This window comes from Plectropomus leopardus, chromosome 1 (genome assembly GCF_026936395.1).
Source record: "Plectropomus leopardus strain MGB_pleo_1.0 chromosome 1, ASM2693639v1, whole genome shotgun sequence".
NCBI classification, from domain to species: Eukaryota; Metazoa; Chordata; class Actinopteri; order Perciformes; family Serranidae; genus Plectropomus; species Plectropomus leopardus.
In genome coordinates this window covers 2104441-2116732 of record NC_142176.1, presented here as the reverse complement: position 1 = coordinate 2116732, position 12292 = coordinate 2104441, and the positions used below count along the sequence as shown (strand labels likewise).

Sequence of the window (12292 nt, the reverse complement as noted above, 5' to 3'; positions counted from 1 at the left end):
AAAAAATATTGTTTGTATCAGAAAAGGTCACACAAACTCACCATCACTCTGAGATAAGATTAAATGAGTAGTAATAGGAAAAGAAAAAGGATGATTTCTGTTTTATACATTATTGATTTTTATTTAGTTAAGAAATTGTGTTTATTTTATTTTTGGTTTGAGTGTATGTGGTATGTATGTATGTAAGCATTGCTGTTTAAGTAGATGTTTTCTTCGAATTAATTAACTAATTAACTTAATAAATAAATATCATTATTATTATTAAAGAGGTGTGCTAGCTGATTTTAGTGACAAACTCTGTGTGTGTGTGCGTGTGTGTGTGTGTGATAAATATCAGTCTCAAAATAAAATGTTTGAAACCTGAACAAATTGACTAATTCTTCTTCTTCTTCTTTTTATTATTATTATTATTATTGTTGTTATTATTATTATTATTATTACTACTACTTCCAGTAATAGCAACCTTTACTCATTTTAAATTAAATTAGAATTAAATTCAATCAAATGTATTATGGTATGTATGTAAACATTGTTGTATAAGCAGATGTGTTTTTTCTTCTTCTTCTTCTTCTTCTTATTATTATTATTATTATCATCACCATCATCATCATCATCATCATCATCATCATCATCATCTTCATTAGTATTAGCACTATTATTAGTATTAGTATTATTAGTAGTATTAGTAGTATTAATAGTAGTAATGATAGTCTTTGTCCTTGTATGAGTAGCTGTGACAGCGGAACTAAAGGCCTTCAAACTCCGGTTTCCGGGGGGACCACAAACTGTAGCGGACTTCCGTCGGACCCTTTCTCGCTGGATAACGATGGCTTTCCCAGAGTTTACATCGGAATAAATACAGTGGTATGATGAATTAATAATCAATTAATGATCGATACAGAGCACAGAGCAGTCCCGGAGTGCGTGTACAGAAAGTTCGATGATTGAAATGATTTTAAAACCGTCTTTTGTGGACGGAAGCCGGTTAGCTGAACGATGCTAACGCACCGCAAAAGTTGTTTGATGTGAAACATCGAAACACTCAGTTACTGTTTGCATTTATTAAATTATAAAAACATTTAGAAAGAGTTCGTGTTTAATGAATAAGAGGAAAAACATCCACACACCGCTAAATTTAGATTTTATCGAGTTTAAATATATCAAAACAGTTTGAAGCTAACATGCTAACGCGGCTGTGTTGACTGATGTTGGCCAGAAATGTTTTTTCCTGCGTTTAAGAGTCACACCGACACAAGAGACGATCAAATATTCAAAATATCCATGTCATTTAATACACCCGAGATCAGACAACACCTGAGATCAGACAACACCTGAGCTCAGACAACACCTGAGCTCAGACAACACCTGAGCTCAGACAACACCTGAGCTCAAACAACACCTGAGATCACACAACACCTGAGATCACACAACACCTGAGATCACACAACACCTGAGATCAGACAACACCTTTAACCCTTTAGGGACTGCATTATTCTTCCTGTTGTGATAACTGTGTGTGTGTTGATGCATGTGTCCTAAATGTAGTCCAGATTGTGTATTTGAGTGTAATCAGTGAATTTGCAGCTCAGCTCCTACAATAAGTCTAAAATACACTGTGGAAACTAAATAGTTACATTCAGACTGTTCAGGTCCAAAAATGCTCCATTGAAACCCATTCAAACTGACATTTTTGATCCCACAGCCATCAGAGCAGAAAAACAGGACTTGTATTATTTCTGGGTGTCATTCTGGGCTTTTGACTCTGAATTTGTCATTTTGACTATTTTCCATATGACTTTTTTAATGAAGAAAAAACTGCTGATCATTGACATATCCCAGTCTGTCAGCATAAAATTTATATATATATATATATATATATATATATATATATATATATATATATATATATATATATATATATATATATATAAATCAGAATCAGCTTTATTTGCTTACAGACACAAGGAATTTGACTTCAGTTAGCTTTGCTCTCAATGTAAAGGAAATTAAAAATTAAATATATAAAAGGAAAATAAAAAATAAAATAATAAAAAAATAATAAAATAAAAACAGAAAATTATAGTTAATATGTACAAGCTCTAATTAAACAATTTTAGCTGTGTTCATAATAGTGCAGTTACAAGTGTGTATATATATATATATATATATATATATATATATATATATATATATATATATATATATATATTTATTCTAAATATAGTGGCATCATGACAAAAGCGTTTAAAGCGTTAAAATGCTGAAAATTAATGAATATTTGATATTTATGATTAGGACTGCTAAAGTCAATGAAAGTGGAAAATTATTTAAATGTATAAAAAATTCAAAGCTTGATTTCAAAATCAGATTTTGTGTGCAGAGCTGTATGAGTAAAATTAAAGTGGTCAGTGAATCTGTTTTGTTGGCATTAAAAGCATCATTTGAAAACATTAAAATAATCTTTAAAAAAAAACCTTTACATTTTATTTTATAGAGCAGTTTTCACAATACTCAAAGAAGCTTAACAGAAACAAAAGCAAAGTCAGTTAAAAGTCAGTAAAACCAGATAGAATAAATAAAATCACAAAAAGTAAAAGCAAGAAATATGAGTGAATCAAACATTAAAAACAAACAAACTTAAAACATTTAAAATGACTCTTCATGTGCAGCCTTTAGCGTTATTTAAAGTGATGGTAGATGTGAAATAAAAGCTGCAGTACATTAAACTTTTATGGTTTTGGTAAGCTGCTTTTTTTCTGAGCAGGTTGATGGCCGGTCCCGCCGCCTCCGTCCCGTCTGCTCTCGCCTCGTCTCTGTCCTCGTTGCTTCCCTGCGGCTTCGCCGTGGGGCCGTCGCGGCTCTGTGGGGGCAGGATGGGGCTGTGGTGGGTCGGCCGCTCGCTGCGGGCGGGATCCCTGCTGGGGAGGGAGGGGGACGCGGAGTGGGCCCCCAAGTCTCACGCTGACCCGAAGGCTGACAGCCGAGACGGTGAACTCCTGCTGAACTCTGAGTCCGGATCGGGTCAGACCGGCAGCTCGCAGGCAGAGAAGGTAAACTGATGCACATTTTAAAGTGATAGAAATAAATACAGACGCGCTGCACACGGACAGAGCAGGGTTTTGCAAACCTGCGGTTTGTTTTAGAGAAGAAGAATTTTAGAGGAAAAGGATCACTTTTTTTAATAAAAAAAATAAAAGAAAAAAATTGCCAACATTTTATTAAAGAAAACAAGTTTGAAAGACATGATTTCTCTATAAAAAAGACACTAAAATTAATACAAAACCATTTAAACCAAAATATAAAATTCTTAAAGAATTATTTGACATTTCTCATTTTTTTTGCTCCACCCTCTCCCCTCTCATAAATTACAAACAGTCCCTAATATTGATTAAAAAGCCCTGCGTCTAATGATCTGTCATTCTGTCTAAGTTTATTCTTGACAAAATGTACTTAGATTCCTCCACTTTAAACAAAAATACACACAGTCAACACAGTTTTAATGATCGCAGTTGTAGTATTCTGTTTCTAATGAAAACAACTATTTTCATTTTTTAAAAAAAATTTATTTACATCACAATTCATAAATAAAGTAAATAAATATAGGTAAATGCCTTTATTTGTGCCAGAGTGCATAAAAAAACATCAAAACAGAGTTTTTTTCATCAGCAAAGACCCAAATGTGCTGAAATCTTAGAAACGCCCCGCTGCTGCTGCTGTTTGGTTCTGTGTAAAAATTCAATTCAATTCAAACTCCTTCCACAGCTGCAGCCTCGCGCCCAAATTTGGTCACATCTGACTGCAGAAAAAACACGATTTTGACGACTGAAATGCTGAACTTGAGGCGTGTGTGGCGTCACGGCAGCTACGTCTATTATTTATAGTCTTTGTGCAAAACATTCAGATCATTCACTTATTTATGTCTGTTGTAAGTTTTTACGTCTGCACGTGAAAGTTTTGCCTCGAAACTTGATCTGTGCTGCGTTTGTGCGTCAGGCAGCCCACACTCTGAGGCCCGTTAACGTCACAAACTGAGATCGTGATTCAGTTTTTATGCTGTCTCAGGTGCACAAGATCACGGAGCTCCTCCTGAGCGGCAGCTTTTATTTTTTCAGGCAGCAGAGAAACAACAATGCACCGGCACCCGAACCTGCAATTATCAGCTGTGTGGACGTGAATCACGGCTGCACCTGAACAAGCGGCAGGTTATCCGAAATCTTTCCTGTAACGAGCACTCTGCAACAAAGACGCTGTTCTTATAAAAACAGAAATATACCTGTGATTTTTTATTAGTTCTGTGCTTCTGTTTAGATAAAAAAAGTCATGATTTTACATCCAGCAGCAGCTTTCACTTTGACACCGTTTTATCTGGGCTGCAGACAGAGGGCGTGAACGCAGGCCCGTCTGCTGAAATTAGAGCTGACCCTGTGGGAAGATAATGAATCAGTCTTTGTCATCTCCTCCCAGCTTTTTTTTAACGGAAGAAAAGACGAGGAGAGAAAGAGACGCAGCAGCCTCAGATAAAAACATGTACCGGCGATAATTTACAAGAGTACTGAAATCAAAGCGCAGCCTGTCAGGTCATGTTTCTGTCCGCGGAGTCAGAGGAGGAGAGTTATTATCATTATTATCAGCGTTTATGTAACAGCACCTGTCACCTGTCACCTGTCGCCCGTCACCTCAGGCACAGGAAGTGAGTTCATGGTTCATTCATGAAACATGATGTCATCCGCAGTAACGGGCTCTCAGCAGCCTGAAACAGTCTTCAGTGTGCACGAACTTTTAGTGGCAGGTGTTTTAGGACTGCTGGAGGAGGATAAGCTCCTTCCAGTGAATATCTGCTGCCCTCATTATTTAGTTATTTTTACAGTAAATATACCTCAAACCACGGACCCCATTCATGAAATGTGAGCAGATCTGTGAGGAGATTCGCACATAAATCACCTTAAGACTAAAAAGCTTCACCGCACCCCTCATACCAGGGGAAAAAAAAACTAAATAAATAAATAAAAAAAAATAATATCAATAAAAATAATGATGACAATAATGAAAATAATAATAATTAATAATATTAATAAAATAATACTAATAATAATAATAATAATTAATATTAATAAATATAATTATAAACTTTATATGTATAGCACTTTTCATACAAAATATGCAGCCAGTGTGATTTACAAAAATACAAAAATACAAAATGTGTGTGTGTGTGTGTGTGTGTGTGTGTGTGTGTGTGTGTGTGATTTTAATGTATATGTGTGTATGTATGTATGTATATATATACACACACACTCACATACATTTCATGAATGAGACCCCGTGTGTACTTCAGTTTCTGTATGAGTGAAATGTGTGTGTAGTGTACTTAGAGTTTAAATTGTTTAATTTTTATATACCTATTACATATTTCTTTTACACTCAAATGATGTTTTTGCTTTTTTTTTCTTGCCTCTGGCTCTTGAGCTGCTGTAACGTGTGTTTTTCCTCAGTGCAGTAATAGAAAAATAAATATAATTTAGAAAATAATTAGAATCAAAGTCTTTTTCAAAGTGACCTTCTGTGTTGTTTTGTAGGCACTGATGGAGGTCGCAGCAAATAAAGAAGCTTTATTAGAAAGAGTCATCTGGATCAAGTAAGTAGACACACAAAGGAAGCGACGGCTTTTTTGTTTTTTTTTGTCCTCTGAATCTAATTTGTTGAGATATTTTGGACACTTGAGTTGGTTTAATTTATGGTCAATAAAATGCAAAATACAAAAGAAAAAGATTGAACCTGGACCTGATGATGGCGCTAAATGAAAAGCTAAAGCACCATTTTTAGGATTTATCCTCTGGAGAGCATCAATCCCTGTACAAAATCTACAGACAATCAATGTAATATTTGCTGAGATTTATTGAATATTGTCATCGATGGAGCCGAAAACTGAATCATAAAAGAAGATAATATAACTTTTCTGTCTGAAACAGATCAGGCAGATGGTTATCTAAACACTTAAAAACTGCATCCTAAAAGACAAAAAAATATGACATTAATCAGGGTAAAAATGGTAAAACATACAACAATGTAATCAGTTATCCACGTCCCATTTAGGAGTTATATTAAGCGTGCAGTATTTAAGCTCAGGAGAGTTTATTCTAATTTAGACGCCAGAAAACAGAAAACAGACTTTCTCCACGTTAGTCTCAAAACTATGAAGTTTTAATGATGCTTAAATCCAAAACATATGTTTATTCGAGTCTTATTATCAGAAATGATGGCCGGACCATTTGAAGTTCATATTTCATGTCGGCAAAAAGCAGCACAGAGACGCTCTTTACTCGCAGTGCAGTTAAAAAAAGGACCAAAAAAAACACGACCTCCGACTCGGGACAGTGCAGAGGAAAAAGTCAGGATTACAAGCCGTCAGTTTTTACTTTTGTGTAGCGTTTGTGTTGTGAAACGTCCTGTCAGCCTGCTCGTCCCGTCTCCATAAATCTGTCTCTGAGACACGTGCTGTATCTGTGGTCTGCAGAAATGAACGATGCCAACATGCTTTCATCTGTGTGTGTGTGTGTGTGTGTGTGTGTGTGTGTGTGTGTGTGTGTGTGTGTGTGTGTGTGTGTGTGTGTGTGTGTGTGTGTGTCTCGTCCTCACTGTCTTCTGCTGCTGGCTGTGTATGTAGTGCCAACTCTGTCTCCTGCTGCGGGCGGTGTGCTGTGTTTGTCCTCATTCAAAACTGTCCTACTTTTCTCTCCCCGTGAGTGAAACTGTGGAGGACTGAAACCGGCAAAATCAAAAATAAATGAATAAAAATTCCAAAAAGTCAATATTTATTTAATTTCATATTTAATTTTCCTTTCTATTCTCCAGTTTATTCATTTTCCCATTTAATTTTCCATTTAATTTAACAATTTATTCATTTTTGATATTGATGTGCTTATTTATTTATGTATTATTTTCCACTTTGTGTATAAATTCCCCTATTTATTTAATTTCCCATTTTATTTTCCATTTTACATATTTATTTATTTACCATTTATTATTTATTTATGCATTTATTTATGTATTATTTTCCCTATTTGCCTCCCCCTCCATTTCTTTCCTCAGACATATTTACTTCTCTTTTTCCTTTCCACCTGAATTTCAATCTCATTACATAAATGAGGGGGGCTGGCCTGAGTGCCATGAGGGTGTCAACAACGCAGAGTAGAAAATAATTCATAAATAAATGTGCAAATAAATATGACATTGAAGTAATTGATAAATAAAATGGAAAATGACATGGAAAAATGAAAAAATTAAATGGAAAATGAAATGGTAATATGAATAAATTAAATAGAAAATTAAATGATATAATCATTAAATTGATAAATAAAATGGAAAATTAAATGGTAACATGAAGAAATTAATATATACATTTGAAAATTAAATGGTAAAATTAATAAATTTATATATATATGACTAAATTGATAAATATAATGGAAAATTAAATAGGAAAATGAATTGATAAATAAAATGGAAAATTAGATGGGAAATTAAATAAATATTGGCATTTTTTGGCATTCTAATTTTTTCTAAAAAAAATGTATTATTTATTTTTTATTTTGTCGATCTGCCACAGGAGACACTTTTAACAGCTAATTATTGTCATACAGTCCATATTTCCACGTCATTTTAACCTCACATACGTTATCTGAACTTTGCGGGTCTTTTATGTTCTCTGTGATCTCTGACTGTTTCCTCCAAACACCCAGAGGGATGAAACTTGACCCTGATGAACCCGATTGTCCTTCCTGTCGCTCCTCGCTCAATAAACACAAACACTGATTATTAACGTTTAAGTTTCAGTCTAACGTCTTTCTGTTTGCGTCCGTTTGTGTTGATTTCCCCCAGATTTGCCTGCCAGGCACGAAGCCGAGGCCAGCAGAACGTGGCGCTGCAGTGCACCTGCGGAGAGGTGTGTGTGCGCGAGTGTGCGGATGTGTGTCTGCGCGTGTGTCAGGACATCCAGCCGGGAACTGAGCTGCTGCTGTATGAAGACGCCGCGGGAAAAAGTCAGACGACAGACACACCTGACGCACAAGACAACTCCAGCAGACACACAGGTGACGGCTGTATATACACACACACACACACACACACACACACACACACACACACACACACACACACACACACACACACACACACACACACACTCAGGTCAGAAGCACATGGATAAAAAAGTAAGATTTGGTAATTAATTAAAGAACTAAAATAAGATAACTCAATAGAACTGGGAACTGAGAAAACACTACCAGAAAAAATAAAAATAAAACCGTGAGATATTTTAATTCAGGGATTCAGATATTAAGGACTTTTTTTTTTTAATTTTGTATTTATTTTAATATTTGTTTATTGGGTAGATATTCAGTTTTCAATTTCGAGATTCAGATACCCAGGGATTTTTAATTTTAATTTTATTTTGTATTTATTTGAATATTTGTTTATTGGGTAGGTATTGAGTTTATAATTTAGGGATTCAGATATTCAGGGATTTAAAAAAAAAAAAGATTTTGTAATCATTTGAATATTTGTTTATTGGGTAGGTATTCAGTTTTCGATTCAGATATTCTGGGATTTTTTAAAAATTATTTTAAATTTTGCATTTATAGTAATATTTGTTAATTGGGTAGGTATTCAGGGATTTTTTTTAAATTTTGTTTTTATTAATTTATTTTGCAGAGGGCAATTGTTATTTCAATGTTTTTGGGAATAAATAAGTAAACGTATGAATAGATAAAGTACTCTAAATAGCAGATAAAATACAGACCTGTAGACATACAGGTGGTTACAGAGGAATTCATTAAATTTCTTATCACATTGAAATCTCAGAAAGTTTTAATGAAGTAATTATCGGATTTATCTGCCAGATAAATTCCCACTTTTTTCCACCTTTGGGTTTGAAAATCTGTCATGCAGCTTTATTCAAAGAGAAACTAATCTGTTATATAAAGCATTTTCAGGTGTCCTTTGTAGTTTTGCTTAAAAAAAATTACTTTTTTATTAAAAAGTACATGACAGGCCACAGTTTTCACGAGTTCTTTATCATCTACTAAAGCAAACCTCTGTTCAGCTGTTATTCAGCACATTACTACAGATCTGATGGTCTATTTTGAACCTGAATTAACACTTTGTTTTCAGGCTGCGGCTGTAGATATTAGCGTGTCATTAACCCTTAGAGCTCCCTTTAATATAAAATAATAATAATAAATAATATGTTTTTCAGAATCAGGCTTTAAAAAATATTATACATCAATATTATTTTCTACTTTAATTGGGTTTATCATTTAACCAACAACAGTCCTAATCATGAATATCAAATATGAATTCATTTTCAAAATCTTAACTCTTTAAATGCCAAGTTGTTGTTGTTGTTTTTAGATGCAAAAATTTTAAAAAACACACAAAATTATTATTTTCAGTATAATACATGAAAAGTAGATATTTGTAGCTGCTGACAGTCTGGGATATGTCAGTGTGTGAGTGTAGCTGCTGACAGTCTGGGATATGTCAGTGTGTGAGTGTAGCTGCTGACAGTCTGGGATATGTCAGTGTGTGAGTGTAGCTGCTGACAGTCTGGGATATGTCAGTGTGTGAGTGTAGCTGCTGACAGTCTGGGATATGTCAGTGATCAGCAGCTACATTGACTGTGACAGGTCACCTAGTGGAAATAGCATGTATTTCCTCCATATGCCAAATATGGTCAAAATGACCTCATCAGGTGGAAAATAGTCAAAATGACAAATTCAGAGTCAAAAGCCCAGAATGACACCCAGAAATAATACAAGTCCTGTTTTTCTGCTCTGATGGCTGTGGGATCAAAAATGTCAGTTTGAATGGGTTTCAATGGAGCATTTTTGGACCTGAACAGTCTGAATGTAACTATTTAGTTTCCACAGTGTATTTTAGACTTATTGTAGGAGCTGAGCTGCAAATTCACTGATTACACTCAAATACACAATCTGGACTACATTTAGGACACATGCATCAACACACACACAGTTATCAAAAAAATGAAGACTGCAAAGCGCCTAAAATGAGCCACCGTACAGTGAAGTGAAGCAGACGGTTATTCGGTCCTGATTAATGTCACCGCTCTCAGGTTCATATTCGTTCTCAGTCTCCACCTGGAGGAGCCAGAGGGACGTCTTACATCAACGTTGACCCCAGAAAACCTCAATTACCATCCAGTGATATGATTACAGTCTCAGTCATGGTTCAGTGAGCTGACCTGCATGTAAACACAAAGATAATTTAACATCGCCTTCACCGATGAAAGCAAAAGTTTCACGTCATCGGTGTTTATTTATCTTTATCAAAAGGTCGGACGGACGCATTTAACCGTGAGGCGGGAGCAGCACTGGTTTTTATCAACAAATCGATCAATCAGACTTTATTTTTATAGCACTTTTCATGCAAGCAAAATGGTAACACAATTTTGTGCTTTATACAATAAAACCACACACACACACACACAGACACACACACACACAGACAGAGGCACATGTACACAGGCACATGGGTTAGAAAACAATACTTTTTAATTAATTAAAGAACTAAAATCAGAGTACTATTACTAAAACCAATACTATTATTAAAACCAGGAACTGAGGAAACGCCACCATAAAAAATAAAAAATAGAACCTTTAGAGAAAAATAAATAAATGTAATATTAATGATAAATAAATAAATACATTAGGGTATTTAAATATTTAAATTAGATATGTAATATTATTTCTAAAATTAACAAATATTAATATCATTATTTTAATTTAATTGGGGAGGTATTCAGTTTTCAATTTAGGGATTCAGATATTCTGGGATTTATTTAATTTAATTTTGCATTTATTAATTTATTTTGCAGAGGACAAATGTCACTTCAATGTTTTGGGGAATAAAAAAATAAATTAAAATAGATAACATACTGTAATAGATAAAAAGTAAATAAAAGGATAACAGCACAAATAATAATAGATAAAAATGTTAAAAATATAGAATAAAAAAATAAAAATAACATACCACCTAGTGAAACAGTAAAACAGACTAAAATGTATAAATAAATAGTCAAAAAACAAATAGGTAAATTTCAATTAAAAGCCAAACTAATTTCCAAACTTACTTATCTATAAAGTTTTGAAACAGATGCTTCCTCTCTATATTTTATCCCTTTTATCTCTAAACTCGCATATAATCACAATAACTTTTTCTCCAAATTCCTCAAATCAGAACTAAACGAGGAAAAATGTCACTTTCTTCCAGTTCGCCTCATACATGAAATAATCTGCTAAAGGACTTAAAATCTGACACTTTTTTTTTCATTTTTAGCTATTTACATCGTTATTATTTGTTGTTTTGTATGATTTTATTGATTTTTAACATTTTTTGTTTGCTTGTTGATTGTTTTTAATGTCTTTGTTCAGGCATCACTGAAAATAAAAATCTCTCTTAATTGAGTCTTAAATTTAAAAAAAAAAGCATTGCGACGGATGAATCGTTTCTAGCCGACCACACGAGTTAAATGAAAACACTGAGCAAAAAAACAAAATGATTAAACACATTTATGTCAGAGGAATAATCCCCCCCCCCCTCGATCCTGCAGCAGCCTGAATGTGCAGTGATTGATGGGACATTACGGAGGACCTTCATGCTGAAAGCTGCAGACTGCGGCTCTACCGCGGATATCTTATTAAACTCTTGCTCCTCTATGCCGCTGATTTTAAACACATCGAGCCTATAAATCACAAATGCATCTGCAAAACAATTATGCAACCCAAACGGAAGATAATAAGATCAGAAACAATTGATCCCTGCAGGGAAATTACATTGTTGTGGGTGCAAATATTAATTAGATTCAGAGGGAGAAAAGAGGCGGTCATAAAGGCAACACGCACAACAGGTAGATGAAAGGAAACTTTAAAATGAATAAAAATGTCAGAAAATAGCAAATAGATTGGCATCAGATACATTTTGACAAAACGTATCATTATGAAGTGAAAGTTGATTGCACAGAGTAATAACACCATCAACATTTAGATTGGTTTCATATAATATGAGCCTGACTTTTATTATGCAGTTCTGTCTGTTGGCCGAACCCTGTAACCCTTTGAAACCCGTAAAAATTCATTTCTTAAACAAAACAACAACAACAAAGAAAAACATGTGAAAAAGGCAATTTAAGAAGAAATGACCCAGAAATTATTAAAAAAAAAAACAACAAAAATAGCTTCAAAAAATAAAAACAACATAAGCAAAAACACGGGAAAGTTAACAC

General features: G+C 34.2%; 1 protein-coding gene across 3 annotated transcripts in view; it reads left to right on the top strand.

Moving 5' to 3' along the window:
- Positions 1-753: 753 nt before the first annotated feature.
- The window catches only part of znf408 (zinc finger protein 408), a 36091-nt gene continuing 24552 nt past the window's right edge, over positions 754-12292 (top strand). For all 3 annotated transcript variants that reach the window (XR_015776822.1, XM_088079066.1, XM_088078992.1), the window contains exons 1-4: positions 754-864; positions 2765-3050; positions 5574-5632; positions 7873-8084. Coding sequence is in view for 2 of the 3 variants with exons in the window: in XM_088079066.1 (XP_087935192.1) it covers positions 2769-3050; positions 5574-5632; positions 7873-8084 (553 nt within the window). In the remaining variant the exon portion in view is untranslated. The remainder of the gene's footprint in view (positions 865-2764; positions 3051-5573; positions 5633-7872; positions 8085-12292) is intronic.